This window comes from Scyliorhinus torazame, chromosome 25 (assembly GCF_047496885.1).
Source record: "Scyliorhinus torazame isolate Kashiwa2021f chromosome 25, sScyTor2.1, whole genome shotgun sequence".
Taxonomy (NCBI): domain Eukaryota; kingdom Metazoa; phylum Chordata; class Chondrichthyes; order Carcharhiniformes; family Scyliorhinidae; genus Scyliorhinus; species Scyliorhinus torazame.
Genome location: NC_092731.1, coordinates 3,083,655 through 3,108,533, shown reverse-complemented (window position 1 = coordinate 3,108,533; position 24,879 = coordinate 3,083,655). Strand labels below are relative to the sequence as shown.

Genomic DNA, 24,879 nt, shown 5'->3' with positions numbered 1-24,879 from the left:
GGGAGGAAACCGGAGCACCCGGAGGAAACCCACGCAGACACAGGGAGAACGTGCAGACTCCGCACAGACAGTGACCCAAGCCGGGAATCGAACCCGGGACCCTGGCGCGGTGAAGCAACAGTGCTAACCACTGTGCTACTGCGCCGCCCATTCAGGGTGAAGGGGATAAAATGATATGGGGGGGGGGGCACGGATTAGAGTTGGATTATCAGCCATGATCATAATGAATGGCGGAGCAGGCTTGAAGGACCGAATTGCCTCCTCCTCCTCCTATTTTGTATGTTTCTAATCAAGGAACAGGATTCTTGCAACATTCTTCAATTCAACTGTAACTGTGCAGCCGACACCAGCTGATTAAGCGCAAAGTAGACTTCTTCCTGCTCGGGTGGTTTATTCACTCACTGGATGTTCAGTAATCTCTTTGGGTTATTACAGAATATTTTCTGTCTGGAGGAGTTATGATTCTGGATGTTCTTTGGGCCAGTGACAGAAAGCCCCATAGAGTAGTTTGGGATGTAGTATATCAGGAAGGTGGGGCAGGAACACCATGTACAAAGGAACAGGAATCTTCACCCTCTCTGTCTGACTATCTTAGAACACTCCACAAAATGGTGTCTCGCAAGCCCTAAGCTGGTCATGCTTATCACAGAATAAAACTAATGGAAACAAACTGAAAGATATCGCACTTAACTGATGTCCTGCCCATCCTTTGCACCAATACACTTATAATGCCAAGTTCGAGGTTATTCTCCATCTTACCCCTCGCCTGAGGTGTGGTGACCCTCAGGTTAAATCACCACCAGTCAGCTCTCTCCCTCAAAGGGGAAAGCAGCCTATGGTCACCCTGGACTGTGGCGACTTTACACTGCTGAACACCAAGTTCGATTACATGGAGTTTCCCGTGAGACTGAACATTGCCCATCGTCGAACTGCAAGAAGGGAAGTGTCAGACTGGCGACAGTGGACGGCTGTGAAATTATTTGCATCAATAAATGTGAGCCAGACCTGATCACAGCATGCACAGAGACAGCCCAGCACCTTTCACAAAGCCAGTTAAATGTTATTGTCTCCTGCCAAGTAACGTAAAGGGAGGAGGTCTCTGGCATATCAACCACTCACCTCTCTATCAAACCTTGTCCTGCCCGGAAACCCATCCCTTCCAATGTGGAAACGCATTTCCCATGCTCCTGTTGGAAGAAACAAATGATTGGAACAGATGCTGAATTAAGTGAACAGTGTAATGCACTCCTCAGAGAACACAACTAAATCCTTGGGTATACCCATCAGCGTTGAGCCTATTGAAGATTTTAGCCAGATCATCCCTCTACCTCTAAACTTAAGGGACTACAAATCACGTCCATGCATCCTCTCCACATAACCCAACCTGTTTAGCACAGGTATCGTTCTGGTGAATCTGTGCTAGACACCCTCCAAGGCTATATACCCTTTCTAAGGTGCGGCACCCAGGGCGAATGCAGCATCAAGTACTCGAGGCTCTGGGAACTGACAGGTTTCATCTTTCGATGGAGGAATCCAGGTCCCACAACAGTTACCCACATTTTAGAAGGAAAAAGCAGTTCCGACATTTTTCCCGTTTTGTGTTTTTGTTTTACTTCTGGGAACACAGCAAACACCAGGAAAGGTGCTGACACCGACTCCCATATAAAATTCCCACAGTCAGAGCAGAACCTCTACAAGAGTGGGACAGGAAAACCCTTCATTCATACCAGCACCCCGATAGATTACATTGTATCTCAGGTAGGAGTCAAGGGATGGAAGAATTAGGGAGCAGGTTTTAAGAAAGCTTTTACAGCGGAGGGTGCGGATTTTCAGGCGTTTATGATTGATGGCAGCAACCCAGTGCGAGAGGCCAAGGCTGAAAGAATCTGCATTTATAAAGCGCCTTGCATCGCCTCAGCAAGTCCCAAAGTGATTTAGAGCCAATGAAGTATTTTTGAAGCATTGTCACTGTTGTAACAGAGGAATCTTGGCAGCCAATTTGCTCACAACAAGTTCCCACAAACAGCAATTATTTGGGGACTGGAGTAACCGGGGAGAGGGAGGGATTGAATAATGTGCGGAGTCAAAGCCTGGGGTCTTAACCCATTGGACTGAAGCGAGGTGGTTATGGGGTGGGGGGGGGGGGGGGAAGAGTAAGATGCTTTTGGGATATTTAGACTATTGGGGGCAGACTTGGCATAGATTTAAGATGCATCAGAGACGTATTAAGGGGTTTCAGGAATTGTTGAAGCAAATTAGAGGTAGATTGCTTTCTATTTCAGGAATACCGAGTTTTAGAAATTATTAAATTCTATGAGGTGAATATTTGTAGACTTAAGTTTATTAGGAATTGGGGTGAAAATGTTATTAGCCTTGTGTGTGTGGCCACAGGTTATTGGGGATATATTAGGGATTGTGGTGAGAGTTAGGGTTTAGAGTAAAATAATCCTATATTTAAGGTATAATATATATATTGGGTTTTATTAGTTTAGGGTAGATATAGAGGTTTGATTAGGGGTTATTTTAAGGTATAAAGGGGTTTTATTCGGGCTCATTTGAGGGTATAAACCATGTTGATTTTGGAATATTTAGTTATTTTAGGGTATACTTTAGGGAAATATTTGGTTTATACATGGTCTCTCTTGAGTGTACATTCAATTTTATTGGGATTTGTTTTAGGAAAAATACATATGGGATTTATTTTAGAGTGTGTCTAGATTTGATTCGAGTTTATTCCCGGTTATTTTCGGGTTTTATTGGGGTTACTCAGTTTACTCTCGGGTTTATTCTGGCTGTACTCAGTATTTTACACTGTGTGGTTACTCGTTGTTACTCTGGGTGTTACTCTCTGTCACTCTGGGTGTTACTCCCTGTCACTCTGGGTGTTACTCCCTGTCACTCTGGGTGTTACTCCCTGTCACTCTGGGTGTTACTCCCTGTCACTCTGGGTGTTACTCCCTGTCACTCTGGGTGTTACTCCCGGTGTTAGTCCCTGTTACTCTGGGTGTTACTCTCTGTTACTCTGGGTGCTACTCCCTGTCACTCTGGGTGCTACTCCCTGTCACTCTGGGTGTTACTCCCACTGTTACTCCCTGTTACTCTGGGTGTTACTCTGTCACTCTGGGTGTTACTCCCTGTCACTCTGGGTGTTACTCCCTGTCACTCTGGGTGTTACTCCCTGTCACTCTGGGTGTTACTCCGTGTCACTCTGGGTGCTACTCCCTGTCACTCTGGGTGTTACTCCCACTGTTACTCCCTGTTACTCTGGGTGTTACTCTGTCACTCTGGGTGTTACTCCCTGTCACTCTGGGTGTTACTCCCTGTCACTCTGGGTGTTACTCCCTGTCACTCTGGGTGTTACTCCGTGTCACTCTGGGTGTTACTCCCTGTCACTCTGGGTGTTACTCCCTGTCACTCTGGGTGTTACTCCCTGTCACTCTGGGTGTTACTCTGTCACTCTGGGTGTTACTCTCTGTCACTCTGGGTGCTACTCTCTGTCACTCTGGGTGTTACTCTGTCACTCTGGGTGTTACTCTGTCACTCTGGGTGTTACTCTCTGTCACTCTGGGTGTTACTCTCTGTCACTCTGGGTGTTACTCGCTGTCACTCTGGGTGTTACTCGCTGTCACTCTGGGTGTTACTCGCTGTCACTCTGGGTGTTACTCGCTGTCACTCTGGGTGTTACTCTGTCACTCTGGGTGTTACTCTGTCACTCTGGGTGTTACTCCCTGTCACTCTGGGTGTTACTCCCTGTCACTCTGGGTGTTACTCCCTGTCACTCTGGGTGTTACTCCGTGTCACTCTGGGTGTTACTCCCTGTCACTCTGGGTGTTACTCCCTGTCACTCTGGGTGTTACTCCCTGTCACTCTGGGTGTTACTCTGTCAATCTGGGTGTTACTCTCTGTCACTCTGGGTGCTACTCTCTGTCACTCTGGGTGTTACTCTGTCACTCTGGGTGTTACTCTGTCACTCTGGGTGTTACTCTCTGTCACTCTGGGTGTTACTCTCTGTCACTCTGGGTGTTACTCGCTGTCACTCTGGGTGTTACTCGCTGTCACTCTGGGTGTTACTCGCTGTCACTCTGGGTGTTACTCGCTGTCACTCTGGGTGTTACTCGCTGTCACTCTGGGTGTTACTCGCTGTCACTCTGGGTGTTACTCTCTGTCACTCTGGGTGTTACTCTCTGTCACTCTGGGTGTTGCTCTGGGTGTTACTCCCTGTCACTCTGGGTGTTACTCTCTGTCACTCTGGGTGTTACTCTCTGTCACTCTGGGTGTTACTCTCTGTCACTCTGGGTGTTGCTCTGTCACTCTGGGTGTTGCTCTGTCACTCTGGGTGTTGCTCTGTCACTCTGGGTGTTGCTCTGTCACTCTGGGTGTTGCTCTGTCACTCTGGGTGTTGCTCTGTCACTCTGGGTGTTGCTCTGTCACTCTGGGTGTTACTCCCGGTTACTCTGGGTGTTGCTCTGGGTGTTACTCTGGGTGTTACTCTGGGTGTTACTCTCTGTTACTCTGGGTGTTACTCTCTGTTACTCTGGGTGTTACTCTCTGTTACTCTGGGTGTTACTCTCTGTTACTCTGGGTGTTACTCTGTCACTCTGGGTGTTACTCTCTGTTACTCTGGGTGTTACTCTCTGTTACTCTGGGTGTTACTCTGTCACTCTGGGTGTTACTCTCTGTTACTCTGGGTGTTACTCTGTCACTCTGGGTGTTACTCTCTGTCACTCTGTCAATCCCTTTGGATTTCGGCGGCAGCGGTGCGCAGGGGCCTTCTTGGAGGTGAGTAGTGAATTTAAAGACCACTTACCTTTACAGGAGCAGCCCTTTGGATTTCGGCGGCAGCGGTGCGCAGGGGCCTTCTGGGAGGTGAGTAGTGTATTTGAAAACCTTGCCTGGTCCCGTGTCTGTTCTTCTTTTCTGTTTTATTTGTTTTTATATAAGGAGGGAACCGGAAGTTCGACCTCTGGCAAGTCCCCCCCCCCCAACCAATAAATTCTGGTGGAGAGGAAACCCGAGACACTACACGTGTAGTGTCTCCCACCCGCCCTCCTCCTTTAACCTAATAATAAGACCCATTGGTGTAAGGTAAGTGCCATATTATATTATTATTATATTATTAGCATTGTGCAGGTCAAGGATCGGAGGTGGAGGAGCAGTCTCTGTCAGCGAGAGAACCTGAGAACATCTCAGACACTCAGAAGGTAAGTAAGTGATTTTTACTTTTATACCTTTTTTCAAATTGTGTGTGTCGGGGGGAAACTAAAGTGACATCACAGAAAAGCTGTGACCTGAGTGGCTGGTTGGGATTCTAACCTAAATTTAAAAAAAATTTGAGTATTTGGGAACTAATTAAACATAATAACTTAATTATAATTTAGAGGATATCTAAGCCAGAGATCGGAGAGTATTATAGTTAGCTATCGCATTTCTATTAGAAATCTAGTGCTAGGAAACAGATAGTTGACAGTAACTTTGCAATTAAAAAAAAAGTATTTTAAAAAAAAAAGACAAATTTTAATTAATTGACGCAATGTCAGTTAGAGGGGTGCTGTGCTCTGACTGTGAGATGTGGCAGGTCCGGGAGGCTTCCAGCGTCCCGGATGGCTTCATCTGCAGAAAGTGCACCCAACTGCAGCTCCTCACAGACCGCATGGTTCGGTTGGAGAAGCAATTGGATGCACTTAGGAGCATGCAGGTGGCGGAAAGCGTCATAGATCGCAGTTATGTAAATGTGGTCACACCCAAGGTGCAGGCAGAGAAATGGGTGACCACCAGAAAGGGCAGGCAGTCAGTGCAGGAATCCCCTGTGGTTGTCCCCCTCTCGAACAGATATACCCCTTTGGATACTGTCGGGGGGGATAGCCTATCAGGGGAAAACAGCAGCAGCCAGAGCAGTGGCACCACGGCTGGCTCTGATGTTCAGAAGGGAGGGTCAAAGCGCAGTAGAGTAATAGTAATAGGGGACTCTATAGTCAGGGGCACAGATAGGCGCTTCTGTGGACGTGAAAGAGACTCCAGGATGGTATGTTGCCTCCCTGGTGCCAGGGTCCAGGATGTCTCCGAACGGGTAGAGGGAATCCTGAAGGGGGAGGGCAAACAGGCAGAGGTCGTTGTACATATTGGTACTAACGACATAGGCAGGAAGGGGCATGAGGTCCTGCAGCAGGAGTTCAGGGAGCTAGGCAGAAAGTTAAAAGACAGGACCTCAAGGGTTGTAATCTCGGGACTACTCCCTGTGCCACGTGCCAGTGAGGCTAGAAATAGGAAGATAGAGCAGACAAACACGTGGCTAAACAGCTGGTGTAGGAGGGAGGGTTTCCGTTATCTGGACCACTGGGAGCTCTTCCGGGGCAGGTGTGACCTGTATAAGATGGACGGGTTGCATCTAAACCGGAGAGGCATAAATATCCTGGCCGCGAGGTTTGCTAGTGTCACACGGGAGGGTTTAAACTAGTATGGCAGGGGGGTGGGCACGGGAGCAATAGGTCAGAAGGTGAGAGCATTGAGGGAGAACTAGGGAATAGGGACAGTGTGGCTCTGAGGCAGAGCAGACGGGGAGAAGTTGCTGAACACAGCGGGTCTGGTGGCCTGAAGTGCATATGTTTTAATGCAAGGAGCATTACGGGTAAGGCAGATGAACTTAGAGCTTGGATTACTACTTGGAACTATGATGTTGTTGCCATTACAGAGACCTGGTTGAGGGAAGGGCAGGATTGGCAGCTAAACTTTCCAGGATTTAGATGTTTCAGGCGGGATAGAGGGGGATGTAAAAGGGGAGGCGGAGTTGCGCTACTTGTTCGGGAGAATATCACAGCTATACTGCGAGAGGACACCTCAGAGGGCAGTGAGGCTATATGGGTAGAGATCAGGAATAAGAAGGGTGCAGTCACAATGTTGGGGGTATACTACAGGCCTCCCAACAGCCAGCGGGAGATAGAGGAGCAGATAGGTAGACAGATTTTGGAAAAGAGTAAAAACAACAGGGTTGTGGTGATGGGAGACTTCAACTTCCCCAATATTGACTGGGACTCATTTAGTGCCAGGGGCTTAGACGGGGCGGAGTTTGTAAGGAGCATCCAGGAGGGCTTCTTAAAACAATATGTAAACAGTCCAACTAGGGAAGGGGCGGTACTGGACCTGGTATTGGGGAATGAGCCCGGCCAGGTGGTAGATGTTTCAGTAGGGGAGCATTTCGGTAACAGTGACCACAATTCAGTAAGTTTTAAAGTACTGGTGGACAAGGATAAGAGTGGTCCGAGGATGAATGTGCTAAATTGGGGGAAGGCTAATTATAACAATATTAGGCGGGAACTGAAGAACATAGATTGGGGGCGGATGTTTGAGGGCAAATCAACATCTGACATGTGGGAGGCTTTCAAGTGTCAGTTGAAAGGAATACAGGACAGGCATGTTCCTGTGAGGAAGAAAGATAAATACGGCAATTTTCGGGAACCTTGGATGACGAGTGATATTGTAGGCCTCGTCAAAAAGAAAAAGGAGGCATTTGTCAGGGCTAAAAGGCTGGGAACAGACGAAGCCTGTGTGGCATATAAGGAAAGTAGGAAGGAACTTAAGCAAGGAGTCAGGAGGGCTAGAAGGGGTCATGAAAAGGCATTGGCAAATAGGGTTAAGGAAAATCCCAAGGCTTTTTACACTTACATAAAAAGTAAGAGGGTAGCCAGGGAAAGGGTTGGCCCACTGAAGGATAGGCAAGGGAATCTATGTGTGGAGCCAGAGGAAATGGGCGAGGTACTAAATGAATACTTTGCATCAGTATTCACCAAAGAGAAGGAATTGGTAGATGTTGAGTCTGGAGAAGGGGGTGTAGATAGCCTGGGTCACATTGTGATCCAAAAAGACGAGGTGTTGGGTGTCTTAAAAAATATTAAGGTAGATAAGTCCCCAGGGCCGGATGGGATCTACCCCAGAATACTGAAGGAGGCTGGAGAGGAAATTGCTGAGGCCTTGACAGAAATCTTTGGATCCTCGCTGTCTTCAGGGGATGTCCCGGAGGACTGGAGAATAGCCAATGTTGTTCCTCTGTTTAAGAAGGGTGGCAGGGATAATCCCGGGAACTACAGGCCGGTGAGCCTTACTTCAGTGGTAGGGAAATTACTGGAGAGAATTCTTCGAGACAGGATCTACTCCCATTTGGAAGCAAATGGACGTATTAGTGAGAGGCAGCACGGTTTTGTGAAGGGGAGGTCGTGTCTCACTAACTTGATAGAGTTTTTCGAGGAGGTCACTAAGATGATTGATGCAGGTAGGGCAGTAGATGTTGTCTATATGGACTTCAGTAAGGCCTTTGACAAGGTCCCTCATGGTAGACTAGTACAAAAGGTGAAGTCACACGGGATCAGGGGTGAACTGGCAAGGTGGATACAGAACTGGCTAGGCCATAGAAGGCAGAGGGTAGCAATGGAGGGATGCTTTTCTAATTGGAGGGCTGTGACCAGTGGTGTTCCACAGGGATCCGTGCTGGGACCTTTGCTCTTTGTAGTATATATAAATGATTTGGAGGAAAATGTAACTGGTCTGATTAGTAAGTTTGCAGACGACACAAAGGTTGGTGGAATTGCGGATAGCGATGAGGACTGTCTGAGGATACAGCAGGATTTAGATTGTCTGGAGACTTGGGCGGAGAGATGGCAGATGGAGTTTAACCTGGACAAATGTGAGGTAATGCATTTTGGAAGGGCTAATGCAGGTAGGGAATATACAGTGAATGGTAGAACCCTCAAGAGTATTGAAAGTCAAAGAGATCTAGGAGTACAGGTCCACAGATCACTGAAAGGGGCTACACAGGTGGAGAAGGTAGTCAAGAAGGCATACGGCATGCTTGCCTTCATTGGCCGGGGCATTGAGTATAAGAATTGGCAAGTCATGTTGCAGCTGTATAGAACCTTAGTTAGGCCACACTTGGAGTATAGTGTTCAATTCTGGTCGCCACACTACCAGAAGGATGTGGAGGCTTTAGAGAGGGTGCAGAAGAGATTTACCAGAATGTTGCCTGGTATGGAGGGCATAAGCTATGAGGAGCGATTGAATAAACTCGGTTTGTTCTCACTGGAACGAAGGAGGTTGAGGGGCGACCTGATAGAGGTATACAAAATTATGAGGGGCATAGACAGAGTGGATAGTCAGAGGCTTTTCCCCAGGGTAGAGGGGTCAATTACTAGGGGGCATAGGTTTAAGGTGAGAGGGGCAAAGTTTAGAGTAGATGTACGAGGCAAGTTTTTTACGCAGAGGGTAGTGGGTGCCTGGAACTCACTACCGGAGGAGGTAGTGGAGGCAGGGACGATAGGGACATTTAAGGGGCATCTTGACAAATATATGAATAGGATGGGAATAGAAGGATACGGACCCAGGAAGTGTAGAAGATTGTAGTTTAGTCGGGCAGTATGGTCGGCACGGGCTTGGAGGGCCGAAGGGCCTGTTCCTGTGCTGTACATTTCTTTGTTCTTTGTTCTTTGAAAGTAGGAAGGAACTTAAGCAAGGAGTCAGGAGGGCTAGAAGGGGTCATGAAAAGTCATTGGCAAATAGGGTTAAGGAAAATCCCAAGGCTTTTTACACGTACATAAAAAGCAAGAGGGTAGCCAGGGAAAGGGTTGGCCCACTGAAGGATAGGCAAGGGAATCTATGTGTGGAGCCAGAGGAAATGGGCGAGGTACTAAATGAATACTTTGCATCAGTATTCACCAAAGAGAAGGAATTGGTAGATGTTGAGTCTGGAGAAGGGGGTGTAGATAGCCTGGGTCACATTGTGATCCAAAAAGACGAGGTGTTGGGTGTCTTAAAAAATATTAAGGTAGATAAGTCCCCAGGGCCTGATGGGATCTACCCCAGAATACTGAAGGAGGCTGGAGAGGAAATTGCTGAGGCCTTGACAGAAATCTTTGGATCCTCGCTGTCTTCAGGGAATGTCCCGGAGGACTGGAGAATAGCCAATGTTGTTCCTCTGTTTAAGAAGGGTAGCAAGGATAATCCCGGGAACTACAGGCCGGTGAGCCTTACTTCAGTGGTAGGGAAATTACTGGAGAGAATTCTTCGAGACAGGATCTACTCCCATTTGGAAGCAAATGGACGTATTAGTGAGAGGCAGCACGGTTTTGTGAAGGGGCGGTCGTGTCTCACTAACTTGATAGAGTTTTTCGAGGAGGTCACTAAGATGATTGATGCAGGTAGGGCAGTAGATGTTGTCTATATGGACTTCAGTAAGGCCTTTGACAAGGTCCCTCATGGTAGACTAGTACAAAAGGTGAAGTCACACGGGATCAGGGGTGAACTGGCAAGGTGGCTAGGCCATAGAAGGCAGAGGGTAGCAATGGAGGGATGCTTTTCTAATTGGAGGGCTGTGACCAGTGGTGTTCCACAGGGATCAGTGTTGGGACCTTTGCTGTTTGTAGTATATATAAATGATTTGGAGGAAAATGTAACTGGTCTGATTAGTAAGTTTGCAGACGACACAAAGGTTGGTGGAATTGCGGATAGCGATGAGGACTGTCAGAGGATACAGCAGGATTTAGATTGTCTGGAGACTTGGGCGGAGAGATGGCAGATGGAGTTTAATCCGGACAAATGTGAGGTAATGCATTTTGGAAGGGCTAATGCAGGTAGGGAATATACAGTGAATGGTAGAACCCTCAAGAGTATTGAAAGTCAAAGAGATCTAGGAATACAGGTCCACAGGTCATTGAAAGGGGCAACACAGGTGGAGAAGGTAGTCAAGAAGGCATACGGCATGCTTGCCTTCATTGGCCGGGGCATTGAGTATAAGAATTGGCAAGTCATGTTGCAGCTGTATAGAACCTTAGTTAGGCCACACTTGGAGTATAGTGTTCAATTCTGGTCGCCACACTACCAGAAGGATGTGGAGGCTTTAGAGAGGGTGCAGAAGAGATTTACCAGAATGTTGCCTGGTATGGAGGGCATTAGCTATGAGGAGAGGTTGAATAAACTCGGTTTGTTCTCACTGGAACGAAGGAGGTTGAGGGGCGACCTGATAGAGGTATACAAAATTATGAGGGGCATAGACAGAGTGGATAGTCAGAGGCTTTTCCCCAGGGTAGAGGGGTCAATTACTAGGGGGCATAGGTTTAAGGTGAGAGGGGCAAGGTTTAGAGTAGATGTACGAGGCAAGTTTTTTTACGCAGAGGGTAGTGGGTGCCTGGAACTCACTACCGGAGGAGGTAGTGGAAGCAGGGACGATGGGGACATTTAAGGGGCATCTTGACAAATACATGAATAGGATGGGAATAGAAGGATACGGACCCAGGAAGTGTAGAAGATTGTAGTTTAGTTGGGCAGTATGGTCGGCACGGGCTTGGAGGGCCGAAGGGCCTGTTCCTGTGCTGTACATTTCTTTGTTCTTTGTACTCTCTGTTACTCTTGTCACTCTGGGTGTTACTCTGTTACTCTGGGTGTTACTCTCTGTTACTCTGGGTGTTACTCTGTCACTCTGGGTGTTACTCTCTGTTACTCTGGGTGTTACTCTGTCACTCTGGGTGTTACTCTGTCACTCTGGGTGTTACTCTGTCACTCTGGGTGTTACTCTCTGTCACTCTGGGTGTTACTCCCTGTCACTCTGGGTGTTACTCCCTGTCACTCTGGGTGTCACTCTGGGTGTTACTCTGTCACTCTGGGTGTTACTCCCTGTTACTCCGGGTGTTACTCTGGGTGTTACTCCCTATTACTCTGGGTGTTACTCTCTGTCACTCTGGGTGTTACTCTCTGTCACTCTGGGTGTTACTCTCTGTCACTCTGGGTGTTACTCTGGGTGTTACTCCCTGTTACTCTGGGTGTTACTCTGGGTGTTACTCACTGTCACTCTGGGTGTTACTCTGTCACTCTGGGTGTTACTCTGGGTGTTACTCTCTGTCACTCTGGGTGTTACTCTCTGTCACTCTGGGTGTTACTCTGGGTGTTACTCCCTGTTACTCTGGGTGTTACTCTGTCACTCTGGGTGTTACTCTGGGTGTTACTCCCTGTTACTCTGGGTGTTACTCTGTCACTCTGGGTGTTACTCTGTCACTCTGGGTGTTACTCTGTCACTCTGGGTGTTACTCTGGGTGTTACTCTGGGTGTTACTCTGGGTGTTACTCCGGGTGTTACTCCGGGTGTTACTCTGTCACTCTGGCTGTTACTCTCTGTCACTCTGGGTGTTACTCTGTCACTCTGGCTGTTACTCTGGGTGTTACTCTGGGTGTTACTCTGGGTGTTACTCTGGGTGTTACTCTGTCACTCTGGCTGTTACTCTCTGTCACTCTGGGTGTTACTCTCTGTTACTCTGGGTGTTACTCTGTCACTCTGGCTGTTACTCTGGCTGTTACTCTGGGTGTTACTCTGGCTGTTACTCTGGGTGTTGCTCTGGGTGTTACTCCCTGTTACTCTGGGTGTTACTCTGTCACTCTGGCTGTCACTCTGGGTGTTGCTCTGTCACTCTGGGTGTTACTCTGTCACTCTGGGTGTCACTCTGGGTGTCACTCTGGGTGTTACTCTGTCACTCTGGGTGTCACTCTGGGTGTCACTCTGGGTGTCACTCTGGGTGTCACTCTGGGTGTCACTCTGGGTGTCACTCTGGGTGTTACTCTGTCACTCTGGGTGTCACTCTGGGTGTTACTCTGTCACTCTGGGTGTTACTCTGGGTGTTACTCTGTCACTCTGGGTGTCACTCTGGGTGTTACTCTGTCACTCTGGGTGTTACTCTGGGTGTTACTTTGTCACTCTGGGTGTCACTCTGGGTGTTACTCTGTCACTCTGGGTGTTACTCCCTGTTACTCCGGGTGTTACTCTGGGTGTTACTCCCTATTACTCTGGGTGTTACTCTCTGTCACTCTGGGTGTTACTCTCTGTCACTCTGGGTGTTACTCTCTGTCACTCTGGGTGTTACTCTGGGTGTTACTCCCTGTTACTCTGGGTGTTACTCTGGGTGTTACTCACTGTCACTCTGGGTGTTACTCTGTCACTCTGGGTGTTACTCTGTCACTCTGGGTGTTACTCTGGGTGTTACTCTCTGTCACTCTGGGTGTTACTCTCTGTCACTCTGGGTGTTACTCTGGGTGTTACTCCCTGTTACTCTGGGTGTTACTCTGTCACTCTGGGTGTTACTCTGGGTGTTACTCCCTGTTACTCTGGGTGTTACTCTGTCACTCTGGGTGTTACTTTGTCACTCTGGGTGTTACTCTGTCACTCTGGGTGTTACTCTGTCACTCTGGGTGTTACTCCCTGTTACTCTGGGTGTTACTCTGGGTGTTACTCTGTCACTCTGGCTGTTACACTCTGTCACTCTGGGTGTTACTCTCTGTTACTCTGGCTGTTACTCTGGGTGTTACTCTGTCACTCTGGCTGTTACTCTGGCTGTTACTCTGGGTGTTACTCTGTCACTCTGGCTGTTACTCTGGGTGTTACTCTGGGTGTTACTTTGGGTGTTACTCTGGGTGTTACTCTGGGTGTTACTCTGGGTGTTACTCTGGGTGTTACTCTGGGTGTTACTCTGTCACTCTGGCTGTTACTCTCTGTCACTCTGGGTGTTACTCTCTGTTACTCTGGGTGTTACTCTGGCTGTTACTCTGGGTGTTGCTCTGGGTGTTACTCCCTGTTACTCTGGGTGTTACTCTGTCACTCTGGCTGTCACTCTGGGTGTTGCTCTGTCACTCTGGGTGTTACTCTGTCACTCTGGGTGTCACTCTGGGTGTCACTCTGTCACTCTGGGTGTCACTCTGGGTGTCACTCTGGGTGTTACTCTGTCACTCTGGGTGTCACTCTGGGTGTTACTCTGTCACTCTGGGTGTTACTCTGGGTGTTACTCTGTCACTCTGGGTGTCACTCTGGGTGTTACTCTGTCATTCTGGGTGTCACTCTGGGTGTTACTCTGTCACTCTGGGTGTTACTCTGTCACTCTGGGTGTTACTCTGTCATTCTGGGTGTCACTCTGTCACTCTGGGTGTCACTCTGTCACTCTGGGTGTTACTCTGTCATTCTGGGTGTTACTCTGGGTGTCACTCTGGGTGTTACTCTGTCACTCTGGGTGTCACTCTGTCACTCTGGGTGTCACTCTGGGTGTTACTCTGTCACTCTGGGTGTTACTCTGTCACTCTGGGTGTCACTCTGGGTGTCACTCTGGGTGTTACTCTGTCACTCTGGGTGTCACTCTGGGTGTTACTCTGGGTGTTACTCTGGGTGTTACTCTGTCACTCTGGGTGTTACTCTGTCACTCTGGGTGTTACTCTGTCACTCTGGGTGTTACTCTGTTACTCTGGGTGTTACTCTGTCACTCTGGGTGTCACTCTGGGTGTTACTCTGTCACTCTGGGTGTCACTCTGGGTGTCACTCTGGGTGTTACTCTGTCACTCTGGGTGTCACTCTGGGTGTCACTCTGGGTGTTACTCTGGGTGTTACTCTGGGTGTCACTCTGGGTGTTACTCTGGGTGTCACTCTGGGTGTTACTCTGGGTGTTACTCTGGGTGTCACTCTGGGTGTTACTCTGGGTGTTACTCTGGGTGTCACTCTGGGTGTTACTCTGGGTGTTACTCTGGGTGTCACTCTGGGTGTTACTCTGTCACTCTGGGTGTCACTCTGGGTGTCACTCTGGGTGTCACTCTGGGTGTCACTCTGGGTGTCACTCTGGGTGTTACTCTGGGTGTCACTCTGGGTGTTACTCTGTCACTCTGGGTGTCACTCTGGGTGTCACTCTGGGTGTCACTCTGGGTGTCACTCTGGGTGTTACTCTGGGTGTTACTCTGGGTGTCACTCTGGGTGTTACTCTGGGTGTTACTCTGGGTGTCACTCTGGGTGTTACTCTGGGTGTTACTCTGGGTGTTACTCTGGGTGTCACTCTGGGTGTTACTCTGTCACTCTGGGTGTCACTCTGGGTGTCACTCTGGGTGTCACTCTGGGTGTCACTCTGGGTGTTACTCTGGGTGTCACTCTGGGTGTTACTCTGTCACTCTGGGTGTCACTCTGGGTGTCACTCTGGGTGTCACTCTGGGTGTCACTCTGGGTGTCACTCTGGGTGTCACTCTGGGTGTCACTCTGGGTGTCACTCTGGGTGTCACTCTGGGTGTTACTCTGTCACTCTGGGTGTTACTCTGTCACTCTGGGTGTTACTCTGGGTGTCACTCTGGGTGTTACTCTGTCACTCTGGGTGTTACTCTGTCACTCTGGGTGTCACTCTGGGTGTTACTCGGAGTATTTACCGTGTCTCCGGCCTGGCTCTGAACCCGCGTCACCATCTCCCGGTGCAGGAACTCGAACAAAACCGACTCCCCCATCGGGAGCCGGGACAGGCCGGCGGGGTCCGGGTCTCGGGGGGGGTTCACAGTCCGGGTGCGGGGTTCCTCGGGTCTGTGTTGCCGCCGAGCGTGACGCACAGGCCCCTCCCCGAGCGTGACGCACAGGCCCCTCCCCCAGCGGGACTCACAGGCCCCTCCCCAGCATGACGCACAGGCCCCTCCCCCAGCGGGACTCACAGGCCCCTCCCCAGCGTGACGCACAGGCCCCTCCCCGAGCGTGACGCACAGGCCCCTCCCCCAGCGGGACTCACAGGCCCCTCCCCAGCGTGACGCACAGGCCCCTCCCCGAGCGTGACGCACAGGCCCCTCCCCCAGCGGGACTCACAGGCCCCTCCCCAGCATGACGCACAGGCCCCTCCCCCAGCGGGGCTCAGAGGCCCCTCCCCCACCACCCCGGGAGCGGATGGCCGCCGCGCACTCACCCGGAGTGAAGATTCCAGAGGGAGGGACCGGGCCGGAGTGAGGGTCAGCTGCTCCGGACACTGACCCTTCCCTTCCGGCCACCTCATTTAACTGACTGAAGAATAAACCCCGCGGCCGGCCCCACCCCGGACCCGCCCTCCCCCCGGGCGGGGGGAAACTTCGGGAAAGCGGCAGCGCCTCTTGGTCGGCCACCCGGGAGAGGAGGGAGCCAATCAGAACCCGGGGTTCGGCAGGGGGCGGGTCAATGTTCAGCGGCAGCCCCGCCCCCTCCCTTAACCCCGCCCCCCGGCAGCTCCAGGGTCCCAGGTTCGATTCCCCGCTGGGTCACTGTCTGTGAGGAGTCTGCACATCCTCCCCGTGTCTGCGTGGGTTTCCTCCGGACGCTCCGGTTTCCCCCGGACGCTCCGGTTTCCCCCGGACGCTCCGGTTTCCCCCGGACGCTCCGGTTTCCCCCGGACGCTCCGGTTTCCCCCGGACGCTCCGGTTTCCTCCGGACGCTCCGGTTTCCCCCGGACGCTCCGGTTTCCCCCGGACGCTCCGGTTTCCCCCGGGGGCTCCGGTTTCCCCCGGACGCTCCGGTTTCCCCCGGACGCTCCGGTTTCCCCCGGACGCTCCGGTTTCCCCCGGACGCTCCGGTTTCCCCCGGACGCTCCGGTTTCCCCCGGACGCTCCGGTTTCCCCCGGGGTCTCCGGTTTCCCCCGGGTGCTCCAGTTTCCCCCGGACGCTCCGGTTTCCCCCGGGGGCTCCGGTTTCCCCCGGACGCTCCGGTTTCCCCCGGACGCTCCGGTTTCCCCCGGATGCTCCAGTTTCCCCCGGACGCTCCGGTTTCCCCCGGACGCTCCGGTTTCCCCCGGATGCTCCAGTTTCCCCCGGACGCTCCGGTTTCCCCCGGACGCTCCGGTTTCCCCCGGACGCTCCGGTTTCCCCCGGACGCTCCGGTTTCCCCCGGGGGCTCCGGTTTCCCCCGGACGCTCCGGTTTCCCCCGGACGCTCCGGTTTCCCCCGGACACTCCGGTTTCCCCCGGACGCTCCGGTTTCCCCCGGACGCTCCGGTTTCCCCCGCAGACCCGAGAGACGGGCTGCTCGGTGGACTGGCCGTGGTAAATTCTCCCTCTGGTACCCGAACAGGCGCCGGAATGTGGCGACGAGGGGATTGTCCCAGTGACCTCACTGCGGTGTGAATGTGAGCCGACTTCTGACACTAATAAAGATTATTATTATAAATAAACCCCAAACTCCCCTAAAACCCTAATACACCCCCAAAATCACAAATCCTGAATAAAACTGAATAAACTCCCCCCCCCCAAAAAACCTAAATAGACCTGAATTCTACAGTGCAGAACATGGCCATTCGGCCCATTGGGTCTGCACCAGCCCTCTGAAAGAGCAACCTACCTAGGCCCACTCCCCCGCCCTATCACCATAACCCCACCTAACCTGCACGTCTTTGGACTGTGGGAGGAAACTGGAGCACCCGGAGGAAACCCACGCAGACACGGGGAGGACGTGCAGACTCCGCACAGTCAGTGACCCAAGCCGGAATCGAACCTGGGACCCTGGAGCTGTGAAGCAACAGTGCTAACCACTGCTCACCACGGTGAGAGGCTGAGTAAATCAGGTCTATATTCTCTGACACTGGAAGAAAGAGGCAACGTCCTTAAAACATTCAAGATTCTGTAGGGATTTGATGGGGTAAATGCTGACAGATGGTTTCCACTGGTCGGGAAATGTAAAACAGCAGAGCACAGGGCTGACAGCTCTGGTTACCGGGTTAGGGTTAGGGTTAGGGTTAGGGTAATCGTTGTGGATCGGACATACGTTCCCCTCCCCCCAACAAGTCCACGGATGTGCCGGTTGGGACGATTGGCCATGATCAATGTGCGGTGGGGAGGGGGACTGGGCGTTTCGGAGGGTCAGTGTGGACATGATGGGCTGAATGGACTCCTGCACGGTTGGGAGATAAATGGCCGTTTTTGTTTGGCGGGAAGTTGTTGTCAGTCTGGTTTCAACACTGAGGCTGCACGGATTTTATTCACTCAGAAGCTGCTGAATCTGTTGACATTTCCATCCCGGACAATGTCCAGTTCAGGAGGACAATGTCCAGTTTCAATGTCCAGTTGAGGATTGGCCCAGGTTCTGCTCGATCCATTCCCTCTGCCACTCGGCGCTCGATTGCTCGGGGCTGCCAGTAGGTGGAGCCAGGTGCTGACGGACAGCTACATCCGCCAATCAGCGACCGGCAGCGGGGAAGCGGCTTCCGATTGGCGCAGACAGGAAGAGGCGGGGCTGCATTGTGGAGCAGCGAGAATGAGGTGAGGGTGAGGGTGGGGGAGAGGGGTGAGGGTGGGGGTGAGGGTGGGGGAGAGGGGTGAGGGTGGGGGAGAGGGGAGAGGGAGAGGGGTGAGGGGTGAGGGTGGGGGAGAGGGGTGAGGGTGGGGGAGAGGGGTGAGGGAGAGGGGTGAGGGGTGAGGGTGGGGGAGAGGGGTGAGGGTGGGGGAGAGGGGTGAGGGTGGGGGAGAGGGGTGAGGGTGGGGAGAGGGGTGAGGGTGGGGGAGAGGGGTGAGGGTGGGGGAGAGGGGTGAGGGAGAGGGAGAGGGGTGAGGGTGGGGGAGAGGGGTGAGGGTGGGGGAGAGGGGTGAGGGAGGGGGAGAGGGGTGAGGGAGAGGGAGAGGGGTGAGGGTGGGGGAGAGGGGTGAGGGTGGGGGAGAGGGGTGAGGGTGGGGGAGAGGGGTGAGGGTGGGGGAGAGGGGTGAGGGAGAGGGGTGAGGGAGAGGGGTGAGGGTGAGGGTGGGGGAGAGGGGTGAGGGTGGGGGAGAGGGGTGAGGGTGGGGGAGAGGGGTGAGGGTGGGGGAGAGGGGTGAGGGAGGGGGAGAGTGAGGGAGGGGGAGAGTGAGGGGGTGAGGGAGGGGGATAGAATCATAGAAGTTTACAGCATGGAAACAGGCCCTTCGGCCCAACCAGTCCATGCCGCCCAGTTTTTACCATTAAGCTAGTCCCAGTTGCCCGCACTTGGCCCATAACCCTCTATACCCATCTTACCCATGTAACCATCTAAATGCTTTTTAAAAGACACAATTGTACCCGCCTCTACTACTACCTCTGGCAGCCCATTCCAGACACTCACTACCCTCTGAGTGAAGAAATTGCCCCTCTGGGCCCTTCTGAATCTCTCCCCTCTCACCTTAAACCTATGCCCTCTAGTTTTAGACTCCCCTACCTTTGGGAAAAGATGTTGACTATCTACCTTATCTATGCCCCTCATTATTTTATAGACCTCTATAAGATCACCCCTAAGCCTCCTACGCTCCAGGGAAAAAAGTCCCAGTCTATCCAGCCTCTCCTTATAACTCGAACCATCAAGTCCCGGCAACATCCTAGTAAATCTTTTCTGCACTCTTTCTAGTTTAATAATATCCTTTCTATAATAGGGTGACCAGAACTGCACACAGTATTCCAAGTGTGGCCGTACCAATGTCTTGTACAACTTCAACAAGACGTCCCAACTCCTGTATTCAATGTTCTGACCAATGAAACAAAGCATGCCGAATGCCTTCTTCACCATCCTGTCCACCTGCGACTTCAACTTCAAGGAGCTATGAACCTGTACTCCTAGATCTCTTTGTTCTATAACTCTCCCCAACGCCATACCATTAACTGAGTAGGTCCTGGCCTGATTTGATCTGCCAAAATGCATCACCTCACGTTTATCTAAATTAAACTCCATCTGCCATTCGTCGGCCCACTGGCCTAATTGATCAAGATCCCGTTGCAATCCTAGATAACCTTCTTCACTATCCACTGTGCCACCAATCTTGGTGTCATCTGCAAACTTACTAACCATGCCTCCTAAATTCTCATCCAAATCATTAATATAAATCACAAATAACAGTGGACCCAGCACCGATCCCTGAGGCACACCACTGGTCACAGGCCTCCAGTTTGAAAAACAACCCTCTACAACCACCCTCTGTCTTCTGTCGTCCAGCCAATTTTGAATCCAATTGGCAACCTCACCCTGGATCCCGTGAGCTTTAACCTTCTGCAACAACCTACCATGCGGTACCTTGTCAAAGGCTTTGCTAAAGTCCATGTAGACAACGTCTACTGCACTGCCCTCATCTACCTTCTTGGTCACCCCCTCAAAAAACTCAATCAAATTTGTGAGACATGATTTTCAACGCACAAAGCCATGCTGACTGCCCCGAATCAGTCCTTGTCTCTCTAAATGCTTGTAGATCCTGTCTCTCAGAATACCCTCCAACAACTTACCTACTACAGACGTTAGGCTCACCGGTCTGTAGTTCCCAGGCTTTTCCCTGCTGCCCTTCTTAAACAAGGGCACAACATTCGCCACTCTCCAACCTTCAGGCACCTCACCTGTGGCTGCCGATGATTCAAATATCTCTGTTAGGGGACCCGCAATTTCCTCCCTAGCTTCCCACAACATCCTGGGATACATTTCATCAGGTCCCGGGGATTTATCTACCTTGATGCGCTTTAAGACTTCCAGCACCTCCTCCTCTGTAATATGCACACTTCTCAAGACATCACTATTTATTTCCCTTAGTTTCCTAACATCCATGCCTTTCTCCACCGTGAATACCGATGAGAAATATTCATTCAGGATCTCACCCAACTCTTGTGGCTCTGCACATAGATGTCCTTGTTGATCCTTAAGAGGCCCTACTCTGTCCCTAGTTACTCTTTTTCCCTTTATGTATCTGTAGAATCTCTTTGGATTCTCCTTTGCATTATTTGCCAAAGCAATTTCATGTCCCCTTTTTGCCCTCCTGATTTCCCTCTTAGCTCTATTTCGACAATCTCTATACTCTTCAAGGGATCCACTTGATCCCAGTTGTTTATGTACGTCACATGCCTCCTTCTTCTTTTTGACCAGAGTCTCAATATCTCGAGTCATCCAGGGTTCCCTACTTCTACCAGCCTTGCCCTTCACTCTAAAGGGAATGTGCTTACCCTGAACCCTGGTTAACACATTTTTAAAAGCCTCCCATTTACCAGCCGTCCCTTTGCCTGCCAACAGTCTCCCCCAATCTACCTCTGAAAGTTCCTGTCTGATACCATCAAAATTTGCCTTGCCCCAATTAAGAATTTTAACTCTTGGGCCAGACCTATCATTCTCCATAGCTATCTTAAAACTAATGGAGTTATGGTCACTTGTCCCAAAGTGATCCCTCACTAACACTTCTGTCACTTGCCCTTCCTTATTTCCCAAGACGAGGTCAAGTTTTGCCCCCTCTCTAGTCGGTCCATCCACATACTGAATGAGAAATTCCTCCTGAATACACTCAACAAATTTCCCTCCATCCAAGCCCCTAATGCTATGGCTGTCCCAGTCAATGTTGGGAAAGTTAAAGTCCCCTACTATTCCCACCCTATTTTTCTTGCAGCTATCTGTAATCTCCTTACATATTTGCTCCTCAATTTCCCGCTGACTATTTGGGGGCCTGTAGTACAGTCCTATCAAGGTGATCTCTCCCTTCTTATTTTTCAGTTCCACCCATATAGACTCAGTGGGCGAACCCTCGGATATATCCCCTCTAAGCACTGCCGTAATGTTCTCCCTAATCAAAAACGCGACTCCCCCTCCTCTCTTACCTCCTGTTCTATCCTTTCTATAGCATCTGTACCCCGGAACATTGAGCTGCCAGTCCTGCCCCTCCCTTAGCCATGTTTCAGTCATAGCTATAATATCCCAGTCCCATGTGCCCATCCATGCCCTGAGTTCATCCGCTTTGCCGTCAGGCCCCTTGCATTGAAATAAATGCAGTTTAATGTAGACTTTCCTTGCTCTCTGCCCTGCTTTCTCTGGTCATGCTTTACACACGCTCCCTTCCTGCCTTTTGTTTCCGTCCCCACTGACTTCCTACATCGGTTCCCATCCCCCTGCCACATTAGTTTAAACCCTCCCCAACTGCACTAGCAAACACACCCCCGAGAACATTGGTTCCGGTCCCACCCAGATGCAGACCGTCCGATTTGTACAGGTCCCACCTCCCCCAGAACCGGTCCCAATGTCCCAGGAATTTGAAACCCTCCCTCTTGCACCATCTCTCAAGCCACGTATTCATCCTAGCTATCCTGTCATTCCTACTCTGACTATCACGTGGCACTGGTAGCAATCCTGAGATTACTACCTTTGAGGTCCTACATTTTAGTTTAACTCCTAACTCCCTAAATTCAGCTTGTAGGACCTCATCCCATTTTTTACCTATATCATTGGTGCCTATATACACCACGACAGCTGGCTGTTCACCCTCCCCCTCCAGAATGCCCTGCAGCCGCTCAGAGACATCCTTTACCCTTGCACCAGGGAGGCAACATACCAACCTGGATTCTCGTTTGCGTCCGCAGAAACGCCTGTCTATTCCCCTTACAATTGAATCCCCTATCACTATAGCTCTGCCACTCTTTTTCCCGCCCTTCTGTGCAGCAGAGCCAGCCACGGTGCCATGAACCTGGCTGCTGCCACCTTCCCCTGGTGAGCCAGCTCCCCCAACAGTTTCCAAAACGGTAAATCTGTTTTGGAGAGAGATGACCGCAGGGGATCCCTGCACTGCCTTCCTACTCTTCCTCTGTCTGTTGGTCACCCATTCCCTATCTGCCTCAGTAATTTTAATCTGCGGTGTGAGCAACTCACTGAATGTGCTATCCACAACTTCCTCAGCATCGCGGATGCTCCAAAGTGAATCCATCCGCAGCTCCAGAGCCGTCAAGCGGTCTAACAGGAGCTGCAGTTGGACACACTTCTTGCAGATGAAGGAGTCAGGGACACCAGAAGGGTCCCTGACCTGCCACATCTCACAAGAGGAGCATGACACGGGTCTGAGCTCGCCTGCCATGACTTAAACCTGAAGTTAAATTTGAACTACACTACACAGCTAAGAGAAAGTCAAAGAGAGAGAAATCACTTACCAGTCACAAGCCAATCACTTACCTGCTGGCTGTGATGTAGTTGCTCCCGAGACTCCTTCACAGGTCTGCTTCTCTGTGAGGGAGTGAGGGAGGGGGATGGTGAGGGAGGGGGATGGTGAGGGAGGGGGATGGTGAGGGAGGAGGATGGTGAGGGAGGGGGATAGGGAGGGGAAGGGAGGGGGTTGGTGAGGGAGGGGAGGGGAGGGGGATGGTGAGGGAGGGGAGGGGAGGGGAGGGGGATGGTGTGGGAGGGGAGGGGGATGGTGAGGGAGGGGAGGGGAGGGGTGAGGGAGAGGGATAGGGAGGGGGTTAGTGAGGGTGAGGGAGGGGGAGGGGGATGGTGAGGGAGGGGGATAGTGAGGGGGTGAGGGAGGAGGATAGTGAGGGGGTGAGGGAGGGGGGAGGGGTTGAGGGAGGAGGGGTTGTGGGAGAGTGAGGGGTTGAGGGGAGGAGGGGTTGTGGGAGAGGGAGGGGGTGTGGGAGGGGGAGAGGGAGTGGGATAATGAGGGAGAGGATAGGGAAGGGGTGAGAGGGGGTAGAGGGAGGGGGTGAGGGGTAGAGGGAGGGGGTGAGGGGTAGAGGGAGGGGGTGAGGGAGGGAGGGGGATAGGGAGGGAGGGAAATAGGGAGGGGTGGGGGAGGGCGGGTGGGGGGAGGGGGTTAGGGAGGGGGTGGGGGGAGGGAGGGAGTGGGATAGTGATGGAGGGGAATAGTGAGGGAGGGGGTTAGGGAGGGGGTGGGGGGAGGGGGTTAGGGAGGGGGTGGGGGGAGGGAGGGGGAGGGATAGTGAGGGGGAGGGATAGTGAGGGGGAGGGATAGTGAGGGGAAGGGATAGTGAGGGGGGAGGGATAGATAGGGGGGATGGGGAGAGTGAGGGAGGGAGTGGGAGGGAGATAGAGAGGGATAGGGGAGAGAGCGAGTGAGGGGGTAGGGAGGGATAGTGAGGGAAAGAGGGATGGGAGAGAGTGAGGGGTAGGGAGGGATAGTGAGGGACGGGGGAGAGAGAGTGAGGGGGTAGGGAGGAATAGTGAGGGAGAGGGGGATGGGGAGAGAGAATGAGGTAGTGGGGAGGGAGTGAGTGAGGGGGAGAGGGAGGATAGTGAGTGAGGGAGGGAGAGCGGGGATAGTGAGAGGGAGATGGGGAGTGATGGATAGAGAATGAGGAGGGAGACGAGAGTAGGAGGAAGAGGGAGAGAGAACGAAGGAGGGAGGTAGGGTTAATAGGGGGGGGTTGGGGAAGGAATGAGGAGAGGGATTAAGGGAGAGGAGGAGGGAAGCAGAGAGTGGGAAGGAGGGAGTTATGCACTTTGGAAGGAGGAATTTAGGCATAGACTATTTTCTAAATGGGGAAATGCTTCGGAAAGCAGAAGCACAAATGGACTTGGGAGTCCTTGTTCACGATTCTCTTAAGGTTAATGTGCAGGTTCAGTCGGCAGTTAGGAAGGCAAATGCAATGTTCGCATTCATGTCGAGAGGGCTAGAATACAAGACCAGGGATGTACTTCTGAGGCTGTATAAGGCTCTGGTCAGACCCCATTTGTAGTATTGTGAGCAGTTTTCGGCCCCATATCTAATCATCCATATCAGGATGTGCTGGCCTGGGAAAGGGTCCAGAGGAGGTTCACAAGAATGATCCCTGGAATAAGAACTTGTCATATGAGGAACGGTTGAGGACTCTGGGTCTGTACTCGTTGGAGTGTAGAGGGATGAGGGGGGATCTTGTTGAAACTTACAGGATACTGCGAGGCCTGGATAGAGTGGACGTGGAGAGGATGTTTCCACTTGTAGGAAAAACTAGAAGCAGAGGACACCATCTCAGACTGAAGGGACGATCCTTTAAAACAGAGATGGGGAGGAATTTCTTCAGCCATCTGCTCAAAATCCCCCCTTCCAACTCGACCCAATTCCCCCACCCTTCTCTCCATAGTCCAATACAACCTTTCCCCTATCCCCCAAATCCTCGGCCCCCGCGCCCAAATCCTCGCCCCCGCGCCCAAATCCTCGCCCCCGCGCCCAAATCCTCGCCCCGCGCCCAAATCCTCGCCCCCGCGCCCAAATCCTCGCCCCCGCCCCCAAATCCTCGCCCCCCCGCCCCCCAAATCCTCGCCCCCGCCCCCAAATCCTCGCCCCCCGCCCCCAAATCCTCGCCCCGCCCCCAAATCCTCGCCCCCGCCCCCAAATCCTCGCCCCCCGCCCCCAAATCCTCGCCCCGCCCCCAAATCCTCGCCCCCGC

The 24,879-nt window shown here is 51.8% G+C and overlaps 1 protein-coding gene across 2 annotated transcripts in view; it reads right to left on the bottom strand.

The window, feature by feature from the left end:
- LOC140402263 (trafficking protein particle complex subunit 6b-like) overlaps nucleotides 1-15,836 on the bottom strand; it is a 30,392-nt gene extending 14,556 nt beyond the window's left edge. Inside the window, exons 1-2 of one of the 2 annotated variants that reach the window (XM_072489898.1) lie at nucleotides 15,713-15,836; nucleotides 1,120-1,187 (exon numbers count right to left, since the gene is read on the bottom strand). In XM_072489898.1, coding sequence (XP_072345999.1) covers nucleotides 1,120-1,187; nucleotides 15,713-15,799 — 155 coding nt within the window. In that variant the 5' untranslated portion in view covers nucleotides 15,800-15,836. Of the gene's footprint in view, nucleotides 1-1,119; nucleotides 1,188-15,194; nucleotides 15,345-15,712 lie in introns of those variants that run through there. The other variant, XM_072489899.1, reaches the window with a different exon arrangement.
- Between the last annotated feature and the right edge of the window lie 9,043 nt (nucleotides 15,837-24,879).